This window comes from Bombina bombina, chromosome 9, assembly GCF_027579735.1.
Source record: "Bombina bombina isolate aBomBom1 chromosome 9, aBomBom1.pri, whole genome shotgun sequence".
NCBI lineage: Eukaryota > Metazoa > Chordata > Amphibia > Anura > Bombinatoridae > Bombina > Bombina bombina.
Genome location: NC_069507.1, coordinates 178,082,509 through 178,107,954, shown reverse-complemented (window position 1 = coordinate 178,107,954; position 25,446 = coordinate 178,082,509). Strand labels below are relative to the sequence as shown.

Here is a 25,446-nt window from a genome sequence, read left to right as displayed (position 1 = left end):
AGATATAGAGATAGATATATATAGATTATATATACATATATATATATATATATATATATATATATATATACATACACACACACACATACATACACGCCCAAATATTATTTTAGTGTGCTATACAGCTGTAAAGTAGAGTTTTATTTTGTGTAGCATTCAACCCCTCTGTAGCTACAACAGGAAAAATATGGGGGGGGAGTCTTGAAATTTTAAGGAGGGGGGAAATAATTGTGACTAATGAAATTCAAGTAAATTAGCAGATTTAAATATATATATATATATATATATATATATATATATATATATATATATATATATATATATATATATATCCCTCATTTTTTTAATGATTCAGACAGAGCACACAATTTTAAGCAACTTTCTAATTTACTCCTATTAATTTTTCTTTGTTCTCTTGCTATCTTTATTTAAAAAGCAGGAATGTAAAGCTTAAGAGCCGTCCCATTTTTGATTCAGACCTGGGTTATGCTTGGGTAGCCACCAATAAAGCCAGCGCTATCCAGGGTGCTGAACCTAAAATGGGCTGGCTCCTAAGCTTTAAATTACTGCTTTTTAAAAAGATAGCAAGAGAACAAAGAAAAATTGATAGGAGTAAATTAGAAAGTTGCTTAAAATTGCATGCTCTATCTGAATCATGAAAATTTGGGTTTAGTGTCCCTTTAAGTACTTCCAGTTTGCAACCAGATTAACGCGAACATACTAAACACATATTACAGGGGTTGGAAAATCATTATCACTAAGACGGTTATAGATTTTAATGTAACCGGCTACCTATATGGCCGCACACAAGCTCTTCTGAATCCTTCTATTATTCAGTACCTCACGCACCCTCAACATGATGAATGCAAAAACACGAGCTTGTGGCCTATAGCTAATCAGCTGCAGAACATATGAACATTAAAAGCTATAACCGTGATAATGCAACAGAAGTATTTGTAATGTCAATGAAAAAAAATATTCTGAATTTGAAATACAATGGTGCGAATTTCAAATATAATGTAATTGTGATTTTAGAATTTATCATTAGGACATTCACAAATTGAGTTCATTTCAAGTTGTTTTTCCTAACACCTGTATAAATCTCCCGGATTAATAAAGACACCTACCCATCGAACAGCAGATGTGCTGCCACTGTTGGCATACGTAGCCATGATATCCATAAAAGCCTTGGACGTGTCAGAAAACTTCTTAATCAGCACAGGACCTGGAACCCTAGAAAATAAGATAATGAGCAATAATAAGGAACTGGTTAGCTGAACTCAAAAGTGTTTCCTTAAAAAAGGCATTCAAGTTAAAATATACTTCCATTTGCTGAAAAGCATACCTACATAGGCTCAGAAGCAATGTACTATTGGGAGCTAGTTGTTGATTGGTGGCTACATATACAGTATGTCTCCTAGTGGTCATTGCTGCTCTAAACTCTAAAGCTGATTTTAACTGTGTGTTTAATCCCTTTGCAGGCGGTAAACACACAGTTATATGCAAGATATAGTACAATGATAACATGCTCCTAACATATTTAAACATTTTCTTTTTGCACTTTGTCCATTTAATGACAGACATTATATAGCAAAATATGGGAAAATCTTTATTTCGTAAAAATGAAACCATGAATGTTGTTTAAAATCATTAATGTTAGACATAGCAAATGCTATCACATTACTGACCTTTTTAGAACCAAGTTAAGCAGGTAAGCGACAGCTGCTAGTGATTCCGGAGAATCCACCGCTTCAAGCGTCGTCATCTGGTGGGAAGGACAAGTGAAATGCAGACATAAATAACTTATCACCGGCTTCAGAAAACAATGCATCCCAAATATAAGGTAAACAAACAAATACCTCTGTGCCAACTGTAACATTTCAATACTTGGCCAGTAAAGGGGATTGGTAACATTATAGCAGTGCTGCCCCCACCCTAGAACACTATATAGCTTTTTAAACAAATCTGCTAGCAATCTTTTAATTGTGCTGCAATGGTATAAAGTGCTATAAAGTAGAAAACAGAGGAGCGCCTCATGTGTAGATTAAAGGATTACTTTCTGTTATAATTTTTAAGCTTAACAACTAATTAAAGTTAATAAACGTTAATTAAAACCTCCTGACCTATATTTTCTCCAAAACGAAGTTTTATAACGTTCTAAAAGTTATTTCTTTCATGTAATTAGCAAGAGTCCATGAGCTAGTGACGTATGGGATATACATTCCTACCAGGAGGGGCAAAGTTTCCCAAACCTTAAAATGCCTATAAATACACCCCTCACCACACCCACAATTCAGTTTTACAAACTTTGCCTCCGATGGAGGTGGTGAAGTAAGTTTGTGCTAGATTCTACGTTGATATGCGCTCCGCAGCAAGTTGGAGCCCGGTTTTCCTCTCAGCGTGCAGTGAATGTCAGAGGGATGTGAGGAGAGTATTGCCTATTTGAATGCAGTGATCTCCTTCTACGGGGTCTATTTCATAGGTTCTCTGTTATCGGTCGTAGAGATTCATCTCTTACCTCCCTTTTCAGATCGACGATATACTCTTATATATACCATTACCTCTGCTGATTCTCGTTTCAGTACTGGTTTGGCTTTCTACAAACATGTAGATGAGTGTCCTGGGGTAAGTAAATCTTATTTTCTGTGACACTCTAAGCTATGGTTGGGCACTTTGTTTATAAAGTTCTAAATATATGTATTCAAACATTTATTTGCCTTGACTCAGAATGTTCAACATTCCTTATTTTTCAGACAGTCAGTTTCATATTTGGGATAAATGCATTTGTTTCAATCATTTTTTCTTACCTTAAAAAATTTGACTTTTTCCCTGTGGGCTGTTAGGCTCGCGGGGGCAGAAAATGCTTCATTTTATTGCGTCATTCTTGGCGCTGACTTTTTTGGCGCAAAATTTTTTTTCTGTTTCCGGCGTCATACGTGTCGCCGGAAGTTGCGTCATTTTTTGACGTTTTTTTTGCGTCAAAAATGTCGGCGTTCCGGATGTGGCGTCATTTTTGGCGCCAAAAGCATTTAGGCACCAAATAATGTGGGCGTCTTTTTTGGCGCTAAAAAATATGGGCGTCATTTTTGTCTCCACATTATTTAAGTCTCATTATTTATTGCTTCTGGTTGCTAGAAGCTTGTTCACTGGCATTTTTTTCCCATTCCTGAAACTGTCATTTAAGGAATTTGATCAATTTTGCTTTATATGTTGTTTTTTTCTTTTACATATTGCAAGATGTCTCACGTTGCAACTGAGTCAGAAGATACTTCAGGAAAATCATTGCACAGTGCTGGAGCTACCAAGCTAAGTGTATCTGCTATAAACTTTTGGTATCTGTTTCTCCAGCTGTTGTTTGTATTGCATGTCATGTCAAACTTATTAATGCAGATAAAATTTCCTTTAGTACTGTTACATTACCTGTTGCTGTTCCGTCAACATCTAATTTTCAGAGTGTTCCTGATAACATAAGAGATTTTATTTTTTAAATCCATTAAGAAGGCTATGTCTGTTATTTCTCCTTCTAGTATACATAAAAGTCTTTTAAAACTTCTCTTTTTTCAGATGAATTTTTAAATGAACATCATCATTCTGATACTGATAAATCTTTGTATTTGTTCAAGATGGAATTTATTCGTTCTTTACTTAAAGAAGTGTTATTTGCATTAGAAATAGAGGATTCTGGTCCTCTTGATACTAAATGTAAACGTTTAGATAAGGTTTTTAAATCTCCTGTAGTTATTCCAGAAGTGTTTTATCTCCCTGATGCTATTTCTGAAGTAATTTCCAGGGAATGGAATAATTTGGGTAATTTATTTACTCCTTCTAGACGTTTAAGCAAATTATATCCTGTGCCATCTGACAGATTAGAGTTTTTTGGGACAAAAATCCCTAAGGTTATGGGGCTGTCTCTACTCCTGCTAATGTACTACTATTCCTACGGCAGATAGTACTTCATTTAAGGATCCTTTAGATAGGAAAATTGAATCCTTTCTAAGAAAAGCTTACTTATGTTCAGGTAATCTTCTTAGACCTGCTATATTTTTAGCGGATGTTGCTGCAGCTTCAACTTTTTGGTTAGAAGCTTTAGCGCAACAAGTAACAGATCATAATTTTATAGCATTATTATTATTCTATAACATGCTAATAATTTTATTGGTGATACCATCTTTTGATATCATTAGAGTTGATGTCAGGTATATGTCTCTAGCTATTTTAGCTAGAAAAGCTTTATGGATTAAACTTGGAATGCTGATATGTCTTCTAAGTAAACTATGCTTTCCCTTTCTTTCCAGGGTAAATAATCATTTTCGTTCCTTTCCTCACAACAAGGAACAAAAGCCTGATCCTTCATCCTCAGGAGCGGTATCAGTTTGGAAACTATTTCCAGTTTGGAATATATCCAAGCCTTATAGAAACCTATAGCCAGCTCCTAAGTACCTATGAAGGTGCGGCCCTTATTCCAGCTCAGCTGGTATGGGGCAGATTACGTTTTCTTCAAAGAAATTTGGATCAATTCCGTTCTTAATCTCTGGTTTCAGAAACATTGTTTCAGAAAGGTACAGAATTGGCTTCAAGTTAAGGCCTCCTGCTAAGAGATTTTTTTCTTTCCCGTGTCCCAGTTAACACAGCAAAGGCTCAGCATTTCTGAAATGTGTTTCAGATCTAGAGTTGGCTGGAGTATTTATGCCAGTTCCAGTTCTGGAACAGGGGCTGGGGTTTTATTTTATCTCTTCATTGTACCAAAGAAGGTCAATTCCTTCAGACCAGTTCCGGATCTATCATTATTGAATCGTTATGTTAGGATACCAACATTCAAGATGGTTACTGTAGGACTATCCTGCCTTTTGTTTAGCAAGGGCATTATATGTCTACAATAGATTTACAGGATGTGTATCTGCATATTCCGATTCATCCAGATCACTTTTAGTGTCTGAGATTCTCTTTTTAGACAAGCATTACCAGTTTTGTGGCTCTACCGTTTGGCCTAGCCTCAGTTCCAAGAATTTTTTTCAAAGGTTCTCGGTGCCCTTCTTTCTGTAATCAGAGAACAGGGTTTTGGTATTTCCTTATTTGGACGATATCTTGGTACTTGCTCAGTCTTCTCATTTTCGAAGAATCTCATACGAATCGACTTGTGTTGTTTCTTCAAGTTCATGGTTGGAGGATCAATTTACCAATCAGTTCATTGATTCCTCAGACAAGGGTAACCTTTTTAGGTTTCTAGATAGATTCAGTGTCTATGACTCTGTCCTTGTCAGACAAGAGAAGTTTAACATTGATATCAGCTTGTCAAAACCTTCAGTCACAATCATTCCCTTTGGTAGCCTTATGCATGGAAATGTTGGGTCTTAGGACTGCCGCATCAGATGCGATCTCCTTTGCTCGTTTTCACATGCGACCTCTTCAGCTCTGTATGCTGAACCAATGGTGCAGGGATTACTCAAAGATATCTCAATTAATATCTTTAAACCGATTTTACGACACTCTCTGACATGGTGGACAGATCACCATCGTTTAGTTCAGGGGGCTTCTTTGTTCTTCCGACCTGGACTATAATCTCAACAGATGCAAGTCTTACAGGTTGGGGAGCTGTGTGGGGGTATCTGACGGCACAAGGGGTTTGGGAATCTCAGGAGGTGAGATTTCCAATCAATATTTTGGAACTCCGTGCAATTTTCAGAGCTCTTCAGTCTTGGCCTCTTCTGAAGAGAGAGTTGTTCATTTGTTTTCAGATAGACAATGTCACAACTGTGGCATACATCAATCATCAAGGAGGGACTCACAGTCCTCTGGCTATGAAAGAAGTATCTCGAATTTTGGTTTGGGCGGAATCCAGCTCCTGTCTAATCTCTGCGGTTCATATCCCAGGTATGGACAATTGGAAAGCGGATTATCTCAGTCGCCAAACGTTGCATCCGGGCGAATGGTCTCTTCACCCAGATGTATTTCTTCAGATTGTTCAAATGTGGGAACTTCCAGAAATAGATCTGATGGCTTCTCATCTAAACAAGAAACTTCCCAGGTATCTGTCCAGATCCCGGGATCCTCAGGCGGAGGCAGTGGATGCATTATCACTTCCTTGGAAGTATCGTCCTGCCTATATCTTTCCGCCTCTAGTTCTTCTTCCAAGAGTAATCTCCAAGATTCTGAAGGAATGCTCGTTTGTTCTGCTGGTAGCTCCGGCATGGCCTCACAGGTTTTGGTATGCGGATCTTGTCCGGATGGCCTCTTGCCAACCGTGGACTCTTCCGTTAAGACCAGACCTTCTGTCTCAAGGTCCTTTTTTCCATCAGGATCTGAAATCCTTAAATTTACAGGTATGGAGATTGAACGCTTGATTCTTGGTCAAAGAGGTTTCTCTGACTCTGTGATTAATACTATGTTACAGGCTCGTAAATCTGTATCCAGAGAGATATATTATAGAGTCTGGAAGACTTATATTTCTTGGTGTCTTTCTCATCATTTTTCTTGGCATTCTTTTAGAATACCGAGAATATTACAGTTTCTTCAGGATGGTTTAGATAAGGGTTTGTCCGCAAGTTCCTTGAAAGGTCAAATCTCTGCTCTTTCTGTTCTTTTTCACAGAAAGATTGCTATTCCTCCTGATATTCATTGTTTTGTACAAGCTTTGGTTCGTATAAAGCCTGTCATTAAGTCAATTTCTCCTCCTTGGAGTTTGAATTTGGTTCTGGGGGCTCTTCAAGCTCCTCCATTTAAACCTATGCATTCATTGGATATTAAATTACTTTCTTGGAAAGTTTTGTTCCTTTTGGCCATCTCTTCTACCAGAAGAGTTTCTGAATTATCTGCTCTTTCTTGTGAGTCTCCTTTTCTGATTTTTCATCAGGATAAGGCGGTGTTGCGAACTTCTTTTGAATTTTTACCTAAGTTGTGAATTCCAACAACATTAGTAGAGAAATTGTGGTTCCTTCATTATGTCCTAATCCTAAGAATTCTAAGGAGAAATCGTTGCATTCTTTGGATGTTATTAGAGCTTTGAAATATTATGTTGAAGTTACTAAGTCTTTCCGAAAGACTTCTAGTTTATTTGTTATCTTTTCCGGTTTTAGAAAGGCCAGAAAACTTCTGCCATTTCTTTGGCATCTTGGTTGAAATCTTTAATTCATCTTGCCTATGTTGAGTCGGGTAAAACTCCGCCTCATAGGATTACAGCTCATTCTACTAGGTTAGTTTCTACTTCCTGGGCGTTTAGGAATGAAGCTTCGGTTGATCAGATTGCAAAGCGGCAACTTGGTCCTCTTTGCATACTTTTACCAAATTCTACCATTTTGATGTATTTTCTTCTTCTGAAGCAGTTTTTGGTAGAAAAGTACTTCAGGCAGCGGTTTCAGTTTGAATCTTCTGCTTATGTTTTTCATTAAACTTTATTTTGGGTGTGGATTATTTTCAGCAGGAATTGGCTGTCTTTATTTTATCCCTCCCTCTCTAGTGACTCTTGTGTGGAAAGATCCACATCTTGGGTAGTCATTATCCCATACATCACTAGCTCATGGACTCTTGCTAATTACATGAAAGAAAACATAATTTATGTAAGAACTTACCTGATAAATTCATTTCTTTCATATTAGCAAGAGTCCATGAGGCCCGCCCTTTTTTGTGGTGGTTATGATTTTTTTGTATAAAGCACAATTATTCCAATTCCTTATTTTATATGCTTTCGCACTTTTTTCTTATCACCCCACTTCTTGGCTATTCGTTAAACTGAATTGTGGGTGTGGTGAGGGGTGTATTTATAGGCATTTTAAGGTTTGGGAAACTTTGCCCCTCCTGGTAGGAATGTATATCCCATACGTCACTAGCTCATGGACTCTTGCTAATATGAAAGAAATGAATTTATCAGGTAAGTTCTTACATAAATTATGTTATCTTATTCGCCGATGATGTCACGTTATCCTGCCCACTATTTTCAGCACTGCATGTTCAAAATACTTAAACCAATGAAATTGTGTTTAAAGCGCCATTTTGAAACCTAGGTATTGTAAACGGATTGGTAAAGAGCAAAGGATACCCGCAGAGTGGGTTTGGAAAACAATTAAATTTGCAGACAAGATTTCTGATATAAGGTAGACAGATGTTAATGAAATGCTATTGATAAAAAGCGTATTTGGGGTAGTTAGTTAGTAACAGGCATAGAAAATATTTACTTACAGTGGCCCTTTAACTGTTTTAGTTGATCTACACATGAGGCACCCCTCTATGTTTTCTACTTTATAGCACTTTCTGGAGATTCCAGTGAGGAGGAGAGCAGACATCATCTCATCCCCTGGGGAAGATTTATATAAATGTACTGCTGGTGCATAGAACCTGTCCCTGCAGGGGACCATTATAATATCTATGAAAATTTGTATAAATATAATAGTATCTGTATTTTTGCTCATAATATTTCTTGTATAGCGCCCACTCTATTTTTATTTTATACATTAAGAATGGTAGAAAGTGCATGCTAAAATTGGTTATTTTTTTCTTGCAAGATTCTAGTTAAATTTTAGATTTAAAATATCAAATTATACATCCTCACATAATATATACAGATTCAAGTAGAAGAACGTATATGTAAGGAAAGGCACAACAGTTAACAAAAAAAATGCTTATTTCTCAACATATAAATACAAAGCGAACACAGTTTCTTGCAATATTACATGCAGAAGTCGTCCCAACATTGAAAGAATCTTATGCCAAAAAAAACACACGGTCTGAAGAACCCCGAAAATGTCAAATCCTGAGAGTGCCTTCTTGGATAGAAAATCTATATATATGCTTTATCCAATCGTTGCATGCCCCCTTTGGCGTCCAGCTTGTGGGACACTCAACAATTGGATGAAGCCGGATTCGTCATCAATCAGCAAAATAAAGTATGAGATGCGGCCGGAGGAATGGCACGATGTTTACCATCACTAAATGGTAATTATTTTACAAATTAAGCGTCTTTAAAAAATGTAATGAATAAAAGTGCTCCTGTTTTTAAGTATAATTGTATATACTGTGCATTACATTGCCAAACTTTACAATAACTTTAATAGATTTAAAGGAATATGAAAACCAAAAAAAAATTCTGTTATTCAGAGAATATAATTCTAGCGCTCTTGCAAATGGACAATTCTTGCAAAACTGCTGCCATATAGTGAAGCAGACATGCACACTCCTGAGCTTACGATCCCACATTCCAACAAAAGATACCAAGAGTACAAATAAAACTTGGTAATATAAGTAAATTACAAAGTTGTTTAAAATGGCATGCGCTAGCTGAATCACACAACAAAAATGTTGGGTTTCATGTCCCTTTAATGAAATTAGGTTTGTTCCGTTAATGACAACTCCATCATGAACATATAAACACATCATCAGCATCAATTTAATTTAGATTTTTCTCTTTTGGATTTTAATTGAATCTTAAATTATTATTATTTTTTTCTTTAACAGTTGTGCTGATAGATGCTCTCATCACTATCCATAAAATGCAGGTTTATATTATATATTTTGTTTTCTGGATTTAGGTTATTATGTAAAAGATAAAGCTTTTAAAAATAACAAATGTGATTCACTACCATTCTCCTGCATACACCTTAGTAACATTTTACATTCACAAATGTAGAACATTTTCTTGACAGCACATTCCTAAATAAAATAGTGTTCTGCTATTATTCCTACATACATATAGGACACTGAAAACTCACAAGTGCCGCAAAATATTCAGTCTCCGTCTCCTTCCCTCCCTGATTTCGGATCACTTCAGTTACAGCAGCCAGTACAGCACAGATCTGCAGAGAAATTAAATTGTATTGAAATCTTCCAGCAATGAGATACCGGTTATATAAGAATACAGGACAATATTACAACCAGGGCCTGACATTTCCCAGATGAAAGGGAGTGACTGTCCCAGAATTCTACTTCGGTCTCCTAAAGATTATTCTAAATGTATGTATTAAAAGGGACATTAAAGACAAATTGTAAGCTGCATAACCATGTACCTTTATATTTGATGCGAAGAAGCGCATCTACGCATGCGCGAAACGCATCAGGCTTTTTCAACTGTGACCTTGTTTGTACCCAACTTTTGGATTGTTCAATAAACATTATTTACTACAGCAGATACTACGTCCCATTGGTGCATTCTCTTCTGACTTTGTGTATATATATATATATATATATATATATATATATATATCAGTCTCCAATGCACACAAGTTAATCGCCTTAAAAACATAGTACTCAATGAATAAACTATAATGTATTCATTCAGTACACAGCGTATGCTGTCTGTATTTATCGATGTCTTGTGGACATGATCCGCTATAGCGGATCATGTCCGCCAGACATATGATCAATCGGGTCCAAATTGTGAACTACATGAATTTGAACATTCATATCTAAGAATAATTTTGCAATGAAAACTGTAGCCTTATCTTGTCAAATTAGTATATTGTTTTATGTTTATTCTTTTCACTGATTTCCCTGTCCCCAGAACAAAAGAACCCTTGCTAACCAATCACAAATTAATATTCAGATATAGCACAAACTCTGTTTGCACATGTGCAGTTGAGAGGCTGAGGCCCTTATCTCTACCCTTAAAGGGACATGAACCCCAAAAATTTTCTTTCATGATTTAGATAAAACATGTGATTTTAAACAACTTTCTAATGTACACCTATTTTCTAATTAGCTTCATTCTCTTGATATTCTTTGCTGAAAAGCATATCTAGATATGCTCAGTAGCTGCTGATTGGTAGATGCACATAGATGCCTCGTGTGATTGGCTCACACATGTGCATTAGAATTCATTTGGAATGTTATTTAAAATTCTATTCTCTACCTGAATCATGAAAGAAAATGTTTGGGTTTAGTGTCCCTTTAAGGTGGTTTAGCATTTATTCAACTTAGTTACTATTGCAAAAAATGCTTCTCCTATCATGAGTGTTGATGCAAAACTGATAATCCACATTTTACAAACATGTGACCGCTGAGAATTTTAGGGGGATGGGTGAAGTAAACAAAAGCTTACATAAATTGCCTAAAAGTATTAACCCAAAGCTCCCTGGGAGAAAGTGAAACAAACAATGTTTAGATGTATTTTACAGCAAAAGGCAGCAAAATAAATAAATGAATGCATATTGCAATAATGAAATATTTTATACGTTGTTGAAATGTCAAGTTTAATGGTCCTTTAACACAAACTAAGGAAGCTCTCAAGTGTCAAAATAAGGACTTACTTCCTTGTGGGCAGCAGAGTTGGACTCCCAGTATCGTTGCACTTTGCCAAATGTAACGTTAGTGCAGTCAGAAAGTCCACTCAGAAAACTGGCACCAGATTTCTCAGTTATTGCCATTTCATTCTCATCTTCCATGTGATCTTGGGAGATCTCTGGCTTTTTCTGAATGGACAAGGATCCTGACTGAAGATCATTGTGAAGTTTCAGAGCATCAACTGTCAAATCACTTTTTCCTATTAAAAAAAAAAATACTGCAGATCAACATGATGTAAATATGAACTAGGTAATTTAGTTCTTATATGCAAGAAACAATGAAATAAAATGTTCTCTACCAATCAGCAGCTAGCTACATGTTCAGTTCTGCTTCTAGGCCTACCCAAGTATGCTTTTCTAATAAAGAATACTAAGAATTAAAGGAACATGAAACCTAATATATTTCTTTCATGATGGAGATAGAGAATACTATTTTAAACAACTTTCCAATTTACTTCTATTATTTAATTTGCTTCATTCGTCAAATATCCTTTGATGAAGAAATAGCGATGCACATGGGTGAGCCAATCATACGAGGCATCTATGTGCAGCCACCATTCAGCAGCTCATGGGCATATTTAGATATGATATTCAACAAAGGATATCAAGAAAATTAAGTAAATTATATAATAGAAGTAAATTGGAAAGTTGTTTAAAACTGTATTCGGTCTAAATCATGAAATAAAAAAATTGGGTTTAAAGTCCCTTTAAGTAAATTTGATAACAGAAGAAAACAGAAAGGTCTCTTAAAATTTCATAGGCACCCAGCTGTTGATTGGATCAGCAGCAGGTCCCACTCGGGAACCGCAGTTCTCTGCAGCTCCTGAGCAGTATTCTAAATATGGGTCAATTACAATCTTTTAGAAAAACGAATCAAATGATTTATCTACAAAACTCCCCATAGACTTTAATGGTGATTTTCTGTTGATAATCATTTGGGGTTTTTTCCCCCTAAAGGATTGTGATTGACCCCTGTGCGTTTAATCCCATTGCGTGGGCTAAATGCATAGACTCTCAGGGTTGCTAGTGCTAAAATTACATGCTCTGACAAATCAAAATATGAGATATATATATATATATATATATATATATATATATATATATATATATATATATATATATATATATATATATATATATATATATATATATATATATATATATATATATATATATACAAAACACGGAAGGGAACTGCACTCTCATACCGGACCGGGTACACATCTTATGACCCTGCAACATGCCCAGCCCTGGGTGCCACTGGCACTCACAGGAAGCTGTGCTGTCCCCAGAGCCACAAGCAGTTAACCCCAGACAGGTGCAAGAAGTTCCCTATGGTTCTTGCACCCAGACCTGTCTGGGGTTAACTGCTTGTTGCTCTGGGGACAGCACAGCTTCCTGTGAGTGCCAGTGGCACCCAGGGCTGGGCATGTTGCAGGGTCATAAGATGTGTACCCGGTCCGGTATGAGAGTGCAGTTCCCTTCCGTGTTTTGTATATGTCTAGGGTGATTACATATTCCTGTGCACCCTTTTTTAGTTTTCAGTTTGTTTGGATTTGAAAGCTTGCATTGTGTGGCTGTTATAGGGTCTCCGGTATTTGGAAAGGACCTTGACGTAGTACCTGAGCTTGTCCCATTTGGCCAGATGCGGTGACTAACCTTTCCAGTTTTGCTTTTAAATCTTAGCTGAGAGCTTGTAAGTGAGTGCTGGGTTTTCTCTGTGTATATATATATATATATATATATATATATATATATATATATATATATATATATATATATATATATATATATATATATATATATATATATATATATATATATGTGTGTGTGTGTGTGTGTGTGTGTGTGTGTGTGTGTGTGTGTGTGTGCGCGCGCATATGTGTGTGTGCGCGCATATGTGTGTGCGCGCATATGTGTGTGTGCGCGTGTGCGCATATGTGTATATATATATGTGTGTGTGTGCGCATATGTGTATATATATATGTGTGTGTGCGCATATGTGTATATATATATGTGTGTGTGCGCATATGTGTATATATGTGTGTGTGCGCATATGTGTATATATATGTGTGTGTATGTGTGTGTGTGTGTGTGTGTGTGTGTGTGTGTGTGTGTGTATGTGTGTGTGTATGTGTATGTATGTATGTATGTATGTATGTATGTATGTATGTATGTATGTGTGTTGCCACATAGTGCTCCAGAAATGGGCCAGCTCCTAAGCTTATATCCTAGCTTTTCAACAAGACATACCAAGAGAACGAAGAAAATGTTATAATTTAAGTAAATAAGAAAGTTGTTTATAATTGCATGCTCTATTTGAATAATGAAAGAAAAATTTGGGGTTTTATATCTCTTTAACAGAATTAAAAGAACTATTGCTTTGCAGTCCAGGGGTTTTTGTGAAACAAATAAAAAAAAAAAAAAAAAAAAAAAAAGAAGATCAAGTTAGACAGTAAAAGTTAAAAAAACAATCCTAAATGCTGTGTATGCTTTTAATCAACTGAAACAAAACCCAGCACCTTTAAACGGACCCTGAACCCAAATTTTTTCTTTCATGATTTAGATAGAAAGTTGCTTAAAATTGCATGCTCTAATTTACTCCTATTATCACATTTTCTTCATTCTCTTGCTATCTTTATTTGTAAAAGCAAGAATGTAAGTTTAGAAGCCGGACCATTTTTGGTGCATAACATGGGTTGTGCTTGCTGATTGGTGGCTAAATTCACCCACCATTAAACAAGTGCTGTCCAGGGTCTGTACCAAAAATTGGCTGGTTCCTTAGCTTAGATGCCTTTTTCAAATAAAAAGATAGCAAGAGAATGAAGAAAAGTGATAATAGGAGTAAATTAGAAAGTTGCTTAAAATTGCATGCTCTATCTAAATCATAAAAAAAAATTGGGTTTACTATCCTTTTAAACCAATTTAAATCTATAATAATATTTACAAGTCACTTAATGAAGTACAGGATACAGCAGTGTAGTGCTTCTTTCCAGCTGTCTATACATAATGTATCTTGAGTGCACAGCTTAATTAAAACAAATCCATTAATTCAGAAACTAAATTCAGGACTTAACATTACGTTTACGCTTGATTGAGAATTTAAACTGTGGTATTAATGAAGGTTTTTTGCTATTGGATATCCAAATTCTTAAAAGGGACATTATACACTTGTTTTTTTCTTTGCATAAATGTTTTGTAGATGATCTAATTATAATGCCCATAAAGTTTTTTTTTTTTGTTTGTTTTTTAATGGATAGTTTTGCTTATTTTTAAATAACTGCTCTGATTTTCAGACTCCTAACCCCAAAGTTTTAGGAGAATACCGACATATACCTACTCCAGCTTGCTTCTGTTTGTGTATAGGGTCTTTTCATATGCAGAGGAGGGGGGGAGGGTCTGATATTTCCCACTTGCAGTGGGTGTTCCAGTAACCTTTTAAACAGAGCTAAACTGGAAGCTTCTAAGTAAGTATATAAACAGTTTTATACTGGATTTTTATATCAGTATCTGTGCATATTATTCTCTATAGTAGTGTCTATTACATGCAGTTATATGAAAATTGGTGTATACTGTCCCTTTAAAACGTATTTAAAAAGTCAGGAAAGCTGTCACTCTTTGGCTAGAGGTAAAAAAATATTTTATCAAGGTCTGAAAACCCTCTTGTTTACAGAGAATGATGTGACATATACAGAATGGTAATCTTCTTTTGGTTTCTGTGCCTCCGATAGCCCATGTTTAGTCTCTGGAACAGATGTCATTGCTAAAATTACAAACACACTTATGTAGTTGCTCCATTTAGAATTAAAGGAACAGTCTACTTCACAATTGTTCTAGTTTAAAAAGATAGATAATCCCTTTATTACACATTCCCCAGTTTTGCATAACCAACACAGTTATATTAATATAATTTCTACCTCTGTGAATAACTTGTATCTAAGCCTCTGCAGACTGCCCCCTTATTTCAGCTCTTTTGACAGACATGCATTTTAGCCAAACAGTGCAAACACAAATAACTCCACGGGAGTGAGCACGATTATCTATGACACACGTGAACTAGCGCTGTCTAGCTGTGAAAAACTGTCAAAATGCACTGATATTAAGCAGCCTTCAAAAGGGTTTAGAAATTAGCATACGAGACTACCTAGATTTAGCTTTCAACAAATAATACCAAAAGAACAAAGCAAATTTGAAGAGAAAAGTAAATTGGAAAGTTGTTTAAAATTGCAAGCCCTATCTGAATCATGAAAGTTTAATTTTGACTAGACTGTCCCTTTAAATATGTATGGCACTGTACTACTCACTCATGGCATTTTGGCTGACAGATGCCTGCTTACAAGTGCCCTCACAGTTTACATGTCACAAATTCCAATAAACTTATTTACAGTTACCTGTTCCCAAGCACCTTTGATCAATACATTTCACCAAACACATGCATACTAAAGCAAACCATTAACAATTGCTTGTAACACTGTACACTTGCAGTTCATATTTGCTTGCATCCAACTGGTCTCACTATTTACAATTACCTACACCCACATAGCTACAAGTGCAATAACTATTCGCTTTTCCAAAAAATCAAGTGATGATGTTGATTACTGTTACCAAGCTCCAAAACCTATAGGACTAGGATAGGTTTGTTTGTTTTTGTAACAAATGGTATACCTTAAGTCAGTGGTCTTTGCCTGTAACTAACCAGGTGTTCCCTTTCTTTACACGAATCCCTTTGCATGCCAGACTACATTATCTGTCATCTCATCAGTAGTCCTGCTTTTTAAAGCTACCCACTTCCAGGTGTTCACCCCCCCTGCAGCATCCGTTTCCCAAACCTATTTTTTTTAACTAATGTTCAAACAATGTTACAAAAATTGTTGCTACGAAAAGATTATTCATAGAATTTCATAGATATTACATAATATACAACTGAGATATATGTGCTTGACTACAGGGTGAACAAAGCCTATGTTAATAAGAGATTTAAATCCCTATACTGTATATTGTTTTTATATTGCCTCGTCAGCAAATAAAATGCATACTAATATTAGCACTGTATTCTAGCTCCTTTGTACTTTAGAAGACAGACCAAAAATTATTTAGAACGCCAGAAACGTTAGTCTGTGTCCTGGATGCTTTTTTTTTTCCCCAATTTTCATGATTTTTTTTTTTTTGAGAATGTCTTTATTTGACCTCGCCATTTTACTTTGCCCTTGTGCATATAAAATAGTACTTGGGGTGACAGTATGTCTGACTCCTGTCATTAACCCAGTTAAATCTAACCTAAAGTTAACCCATTACGTTTGTCACCTGAGGGGCGGCTGAAGAAGCGGCTCCTCGCTGCGACACGGTGCTGCCGGACCTCGGGGTTAGAGTCGCTGCTGTGTCCCTTCTTCCATCGTTTGACTTTACTCGCAGAGCCAGATCGTAACTTCCCAAACTTCCCCATCCCCGAAGCCCAAAAACAGACACACTGCACCCACGTGTGGCCTCACACACAGAATGAGCTCACTTCCGCTCTGCCCCGGTCGCCACGCTCTCTATGGTTCGTGTACAAATGTTCCTTACAATGACACATCGCCCCCTGCAGTATTGCACGGATCAAAACTTGAAAACGCTTCCTAGAAAAGCTTTTAGCCTGGATTTTAGTTATGTACAGAGAAGATAAAAAGAAAACGGCACTGTTTAGATTATCCCAAATTCTAAGGGACATGAAAGCCCCGAACATTATTTAATGATTCAGATAGGGCATACAATTTTTACTTTTATTATCTAATTTGCTTTGATCTCTTTCTCTTTGTATCCTTTGCTGAAAGGAATACTAAGGTGTAGGCTTACCAGAAGTCCCAGTTTGACTGGGATTGTCCCTGTTTGGAGGAGCTGTCCCAGTGTCCCACCCAGTTGTTTATTCTGTCCCAGTAGGGTTGCCACCTCCAGGTTTCAAATAATGTGTCTGGGTTTCAGACCACCTGAAACCCGGACACATTATTCAAAATGACCTGACTGTGAGTCTGTGCTGTGGCTCTCCAGCACAGTTGGATGCTGATACTTTGTTACATACAGCCCTGCTTAGCTTAACGTTCGTGCTCTTCAAAGTTCCTATTTAGTAATACAGGCTGAGTGAGCAGCATAGGTTTTTTTAATTTTGTAGTACTACTTTGTTTATTTTTCTAGTAATTTGACAACCCCCGACCCCTGGTGACATCACCGGTGATACACGTTTATGAGAATCATGTGGGTATGACGAAGAAGTGCAGACAGGCAGTATTTTTGGCGTGGATCTTGCTTTACTTCATGCAGCATAGCACTTTAGCAGTTATGTGTTTCTTTTTGACTTATTTCATTCACATACTTGCCAACTGTCCCGTTTTTGCCGGGACAGTCCCGGAATTTGGGACCGGGTCCCGGCCTTTAAAATGTCCCGGACTGTCCCGGTAAGAGTAGCAGGCTGCAGCACTTTTTGAGTTAGCTAGCGCGATCGTGCCACTCTGAGGCCCTCCTTTGAATTTTTAATTCTCCAATCTCGCGCGGTCAGCAGCAGCGACGAGCAGAGGTGATGTCACCAGGCATCTCACGTGACCACCCCGCGTTGCCGCTCACTAGACTCATCACGCGGCAGCAAGCAGGAGGGACACAGTACTGTCTGACAGAGCAGCTGAGAGTGTCACTACTGTCGCACACACGCCCGGGGCCTAATCCTCTGACTTGAGCCGATCTGGACCAGAGAGGTGAGACTCCGCCCTGCATAAATGAACCGGCTCAGCTCAAGCTGCAATAAAAGGTTTAAAGCCAGCTCAGTTGCTACTGCTAATACCAACCGTGAAAGACCAGAATTATTTAAAAAACTATTAATAACATTTTTTGGGACTTATTAGTTTTATTTGTCAGACTGAAACACCAATGAATTATTTTAAAAAAATATTAATAACATTTTTTGGGACTTATTAGTTTTATTTGTCAGACTGAAACACCAATGAATTATTTTAAAAAAATATTAATAACATTTTTTGGGACTTATTAGTTTTATTTGTCAGACTGAAACAGTACACCAATGAATTATTTAAAAAAATATTAATAACATTTTTTGTGACTTATTAGTTTTATTTGTCAGACTGAAACAGTACACCAATGAATTATTTAAAAAAATATTAATAACATTTTTTGTGACTTAAGTTTTATTTGTCAGACTTAGTCTGTTATGCTAGGAAAAAAAGGGTAATAACAAAATGACAAACTATAAACTAACTGTAACAACCAGCAGGTAGATAATTTGCAAATCTGAGGGGTAATTAAAAAATAGTAAAGCTTCTTAATTTTTTAATTACCCTGGCTGATATTAGCAAATGATCTGCCACTGTTATAATATACAGAGTTTATTTGTTATTATCTGTTGGTTCTGTAAGTACAGATGTAGCAAAGCTTCTGAAGCTTTACTACAAAATATCTGTACTTACAGAACCAACAGATTAGATAACAAATAAACTGTATACAGTGGCAGATCATTTGCTAATAATATAGCCAGGGTAATTAAAAAATTAAGAAGCTTTACAGAAAAATATCTCTACCAGCAGATATAACAAATAAATCAACAGCTTAGTGGCAGATTATTTGATAATAGCATTGAGATAGGCATTCCATGCCCCCCCTAAATAATAATATATAGCCCCCATGTGTCACCCAGCATATAATATATAGCCCCCATCCCCTTCATAATATTTTGCCCCTTAGTGCTAACCCTGCATAAATATCTGCCACCCATGTGCCCCCTCTACATAATATCTGCCCCCCATGTGTCCCCCTGCATGATATCTGTTCCCCATGTGCCCCCCTGCACAATGTCTGGCCCCCATATGCCCCCCCTGCATAATATCTGGTCCCTAATGCGCCCCTTGCAAAATGTTTGTCCCCTATGTTCCCCCCTGCATAATTGCTGGTCCCCATGATGTGCCACCTTCCTAATATCTGGTCCCCACGTGACATGGCCCCTGCATATTATCTGGTCCACATGTCCCCCCCTGCACAATGGCTGAACCCAATGTTCCCCCTGCATAATATGTAGTCCCCATATGCCCACCTCCACAGTGTCTGGCCCCTATGTGCCCCCCTGCATAACATATGGCCCACTTGAGCCTTGCATCACACAACTAAAAATCCCACACTCTGCAAAATGTTGGCACTTCCTGCAGCAGAGGGCAGGAAAATGTGTATAGCCAGAGTGACAACTGTTTGTACAGGGTGTATATAACCAGTCTGCTGGTGATATAACTCCTTATTAGCTGCTCTAGATTTCTCCCTGTAGAAACAAATGCTACATATAATCAGTTGTCTCTTTATAACACACCGTGCTATAAATATTCATGTTATAGCTTTGCTTATTATGACCACCTCTTCTCTCAGGGCATTTTGACAGTGTTTCACCCCTAGAGGGTGTTAGTTCATGTGTGTCATATAGATAACACTGTGCTCACGCTTGTGGAGTTCCAGGGAGCCAGCTCTGATTGGCTAAAATGGATGTCTGTCAAAAGAACTGAAATAAGGGGGCAGTTTGCTGAGGCTTAGATACAAGGTATTTACAGAGGTAAAACGTGTATTTTTATAACTGTGTTGGTTATGCAAAACTAGGGAATTGGTAATAAAGAGATTATCTATCTTTTAAAACAATGCAAATTCTGGTGTACACAGAATTGGAATGTTTTCAACACAATGAGATAGCAGTAGCATATGATGCATGGGCCATTTATTTAATTAATTCCATTCTGTACATTCTACTTCTATTTTCATATTTTAATTTTATATATATATATATATATATATATATATATATATATATATATATATATATATATATATTCTGCACCATAAATAAATAGGCAGAGCTAAATTCCATTCTGTACATTCTACTTCTATTTTCATATTTTAATTTTATATATATATATATATATATATATATATATATATATATATATATATATATATATATATATTCTGCACCATAAATAAATAGGCAGAGCTAAATTATGCTAATTATGTGGGTTTGGCAAAGTGGGCGGGGCTTTAGGGCAGGGGGGGTGGTTAAACATTCCATGCAGGTAATTGATAGCTGCAAAGTGTCCCTGGAAATTTTTTTCAAATGTTGGCAACTATGCATTCAATGTATTTATACCTTATCTGTATCCAGTTCTGTTCCTTAATTAGACACATAAAACACATATTAGACTGCAGATATTAAATTGTGTGCTGTATATGCTTTTCACTATTTTATGAAATTGGTAATTATGATTGATGTTTGGCATTATTTAGAATCTGAGATTAATATGAATGATTTATTTGCTCATGTTGTGTATGGGTTGCCATTTTTAGTCTTAGAGGTAGCGCATAAAGCACGGACTGCTTATCCTATATTATAAAAGACAAGAGTTTGTCTGAAGCCGTCATGCGCAGTTCAGACAAACACTTGGCCTTAGACAGCAGCTGATCGCACGCGTAGGGGTGAATGACAGCAGCGCGAGGACCCGGCAAGTGGAGGAGGAGAGGGCTGATCGCACGCGCAGGGGTGAATGACAGCAGCGCGAGGACACGGCAAGTGGAGAGGGCTGATCGCACGCGCAGGGGTGAATGTCAGCAGCGCGAGGACCCGGCAAGTGGAGAGGGCTGATCGCACGCGCAGGGGTGAATGTCAGCAGCGCGAGGGCCCGGCATGAGGAGAGAGAGAGAGAGAGAGCGGGAGAGAGAGAGAGAGAGAGAGAGACAGGGGGGAGAGAGAGAGAGATAGAGAGAGAGGGGGGAGAGAGAGAGAGATAGGGCAGAGAGAGAGAGAGAGAATATAAAAATAAAAATAAACCACACGGCCCGTGTGAACGGGCTTTAGGACTAGTATGTTATAATTGTAACAATATATAGACTATTAGTCAGAGTTATATTAATACAATATTTATTATAGAACACAAATAAAATAGATATATTGATTAATAAGGGACGTCTCCCTGTAGCAATTTAAAACCGATACTTCAAAGTGCACCTGATTATAAAAATATACTTTGTCTAAAAACAAATATTTTCACGTGTATATAAAAAATAATTTCATCAGCCTGAATCATAGGTGAAACAAACGGCAAGTGTCCACCAAACAACAAAGCACCACCAATGAGCAGGGATTTGAATAGTTAGTCAATGCGTCTCAGATATTTCATGGTTATATTAACCATTGATACAATGTACCTTGCACCTCAGACAGAGGCGTAAATGTAGATGTTGCAGTTTAGCTCCTCTCAGCGGTCCTGTCCGCGTTAAGAAGGAGAGGCGAGTTGCGCCTCGTGTCGATGGGTTGCCATAACAACGTAATGGTGCCTTTTTAACTAGGGGTGGTGTTACGGTCTATTCAAACTGTGTGATTCACTTGTTGTTTGACTGAGAAAGGGTAGAGTATCCACGAAACATTACACACATAAAAGCTACTACTTTAAAAGGACCGGTAATCTCTATGCCCCCTTGACCACACCCCCACTGGCACCGCACCAGGTGGTCCCAGTTTCACCTCTAAAAATGATGGTAACCCTACTAAGGTGGGCTTAGGAACAGAGAGCTAAATGCTGATTGGTGGGTGAAAATGTATGCGTCTTGTCATTGGCTTACCAATATTTTCAACTAGGTCCCAGTAGTGCATTGCTGCTCCTTTAATAAAGGATACCAAGAGAATGAAGCACAATTAATAACCAAAGTAAATTGGAAGGTTTTTTACAAATGTATGCTCTATCTGAAAGAAAAAAAAGGGGTTTAATGTCCCTTAGATTCACTGAGGGTTGGAGAACACTCATACTTTATTATTATTATCGGTTATTTGTAGAGCGCCATCAGATTCCGCAGCGCTTTAAACATAGGCGGTATACAAGGAAACATTTATAGGGATCAAATGGGTAGAGGGCCCTGACAAAAGTCGCACTGTTGTAGTCAGCTCTTATGAAGGTGATCTACAAACAGCTGGGCTCTTAGGCTTACATGCTAAGGGGGTTCAGGGGATAGTGGTGGAGGAGAGGAATTGGTATAAAGAAAGGTAAGTGTAGGTTGTATGTATCCCTGAACAGTATAGTCTTTAGGGAGCGCTTGAAGCTTTCAAAACTAGGGGAGAGTCTTGTGGAGTGAGACAGAGAGTTCTACAAGATGTGAGCCAGTCTGGAAAAATCCTGTAAACGGGAGTGTGATGAGGTAACAAGAGAGGAGGAGAGTAGGAGGTCATGAGCAGAGTGAAGGGGACAGGAGGGAGAGTATCTGGAGACAAGGTCGGAGATATAGGGGGGAGCAGTGCATTTGAGGGCTTTGTATGTCAGAGTGCAAATTTTGTGTTTAATTCTAGAGGCAAGAGGAAGCCAGTGAAGGGATTGGCAGAGAGGTGCAGCAGATGAAGAGCGACGTGTAAGGAAGATGTGCCTGGTAGAGGCATTCATTATGGATCGTAAAGGAACTAGGTGGCAGCTAGGGAGACCAGAGAGAACAGAATTGCAGTAGTCAAGGCGGGAAAGGATGAGAGAGTGGATTCAAATCTTAGTTGTGTCTTGTGTAAGGAAATGTCTTATTTTAGAGATGTTTTTTAAGGTGGAAGCGGCAGGATTTAGCCAAGGACTGAATGTAAGGAGTGAAAGTAGGATCTGAGTTAAATGCGACCCCAAGACATTGGGCATGCGGTGTAGGGGTAATGATGGAATTGTCGACAGTTATAGAGAGACTGGGGGTGGAGATTTTGGAAGAAGGGGGGGGAAAAAAGGTGCTCAGTTTTGGAGAGATTTAGCTTGAGGTAGAGAGGACATCCAGGAAGAGATGTGAGAAAGACAGTTAGTGACACGGGTTAGCAAGGAAGTAGATAGGTCTGGTGCAGAGAAGTAGATTTGGGTGTCGTCGGCATACAAATAATATTGGAACCCGTGGGACTTTATTAGGGAACCTAATGATTATGTGTAGATTGAGAAGAGAAGGGGACAGAGGACAGGGCCTTGCAGTACCCCAACAGAAAGTGGTGACAGGGCAGATGAAGCCCCAGAGAAGGCTACACTAAAGGTACGGTTAGACAGATAGAAAGAGAACCACAAGAGGGCTGTGTCACAAATGCAGAAGGATTGGAGAGTTTGGAGCAAAAGAGGGTGGTCAACAGTATCAAATTCTGCGGACAGATCAAGGAGGATAAACAGAGAGAAGTGGCCTTTTGATTTTGCTGTTAGTAGGTTGTTGGTAACCTTAAGGATTGCTGTCTCTGTGGAGTGATGGGGACGAAATCCAAATTGCAGTGGGTCAAGGAGGGAGTTTAATGTAAGGAAATGGGATAGGCGTGCATATACTAGCTTTTCGAGAAGCTTTGAGGCAAGAGGGAGAAGGGAAATTGGACGGTAGTTGGATGGGGAGGTTGGATTGAGAGAAGGTTTTTTTAGGATAGGTGTGACCAGTGCATGAGGGAGAGGTTGAAAATGTGTGTGAATATAGGGGTAAGGGTAGAAGAGAGGGAGGGGAATAGCTGTGAGGGGATAGGGTCAAGGGGACAGGTAGTGAGGTGAGAGGACAGTACAAGTGCAGAAACTTCTTCCTCAGTAACAGGGAAGAAAGAGCTAAATTTATGGCTATGTGGGTTGGGGTTGATTGCGAGCATTTGAGGGGGTGAGAGAATGGAAGTATGTTGAGAGCTGATTTCGTTTCTGATGGACTCAATTTTGTTATTAAAGTGGCTGGCAAAATCTTGAGCTAACAGATAAGTTGTTTAAGGAGGTGGGGGTGGGCACCCCATGTGCAATGCACATCCCAAACTAGTGTTAAATATATACAGGCAGGGCAGTCAGCTGGGTCCACTAAATTAGTTGATTGCTAAGTCAAAGACAATTTAAAAGGCCAATAGATTCTTGTCTGGTCGGGGTGAGATAAGTTAAGTAAACAGACAGTAACATTTGGAGGAGGCTGAAGCTATGGCATACAACAGCTATACATTTAAGAATAATAGAAAGTATTGATAAGGATTGACCATCACATGGCAATTAACAAACTCACACACTAACATTTTGTTTATCCTACCTTTGTGACAGAATAATGTAGATATTAAAGACCCTGAGACAAATACATTATTTTACTGCTAAATGCAGCCTTTACATATTTAGACATAATTATAATAATAATATCTAGTAAAAACATGGAATTAAATTGTTAAATATAACATGAAAAAACACAGAATAAATAACACACTGGACAGAGCAGGGGTCAAGTCCAGCAGGAACGCATGGGAACAGAGTTCCTGCACTATTTTTGCAGGAGGAACTAAGTTCCCCCTGGACAGAGAACAGAAACACTTCAGTAAACACTGCTGCTGCTGGTGAGAGGAGCTGGAGCTCATTCTGACCATTAGAGGGATAGTCAGATCCTCTAGTAATGGGCAGTAATACTTCCTACAATACACTAAATGCAAGCCTGTCAATGGTCCTGCTGTGTGATCACCCGCACTGTGTGGAACACATGGTGCTTACATTTCTGTATGGCTTGCTCTGGGGTTATTTAGCTCCCCTCAGCAGACTATTGCACTTTAAGTGGGTGAGACTCTGTGACAGAGGAAGAGTCTGGAGTTGCTGTCATACACAGAGGTCTCAGCCCGCCCCTGGAAGGGAAGGAGAGGGGAGGAAGGAGGGTGTGAGGAACTGAAGCTAAGTTGGCTATGCACCATGTGAGTTAAAAACAATGTAAGGGCACCCTGGATCTTGACATTAAACAGTTATTCATGTGTGTCTAGTTTAGTTATTTTAAAGTTGTTTTAAAAAAAGTTCTGAGATTCACCAAAGAAAAGATTTACTCATCAAACAGGAAAAATTATGCCCTTCCAGCTTCCTGCTTTATTTCTGATTGGAATTCCTTTTAGTTCTTCCAGAGATAACTGGGATGAGGTTTGCAAGAGAAATACACATGTACACACAAAGGAAAATAGTCCTTACAATTAAAGGTGTTTGTGAAACATCTTAAAGTAGATTAAGCCCAATTACTTTATTTTATACACCAATAGTATGTGCAGTCTGTTTAATTATGTTGGTGTCTATGTATATCAATTTATGGTCGGCAGGCCAGATTCTCTGCAAAATGCTGACCTGTGCTAGATAATGTATTTTCTGCAAAACCTTACCAGTTTTATCCCAAAGTACAAAATGACTTGTTATACATTTAGTGTTATTGT

General features: G+C 37.9%; 1 protein-coding gene across 1 annotated transcript in view; it reads right to left on the bottom strand.

Annotated features, from left to right (window-relative positions):
* The window catches only part of LOC128640482 (RRP12-like protein), a gene marked incomplete at its 3' end in the record, with an annotated part of 160,986 nt that extends 144,240 nt beyond the window's left edge, over positions 1–16,746 (bottom strand). The window contains 5 exon segments of the mRNA XM_053692960.1: positions 1,128–1,233; positions 1,689–1,765; positions 9,699–9,782; positions 11,232–11,464; positions 16,569–16,746. Coding sequence (XP_053548935.1) covers positions 1,128–1,233; positions 1,689–1,765; positions 9,699–9,782; positions 11,232–11,464; positions 16,569–16,707 — 639 coding nt within the window.
* Positions 16,747–25,446: the final 8,700 nt, after the last annotated feature.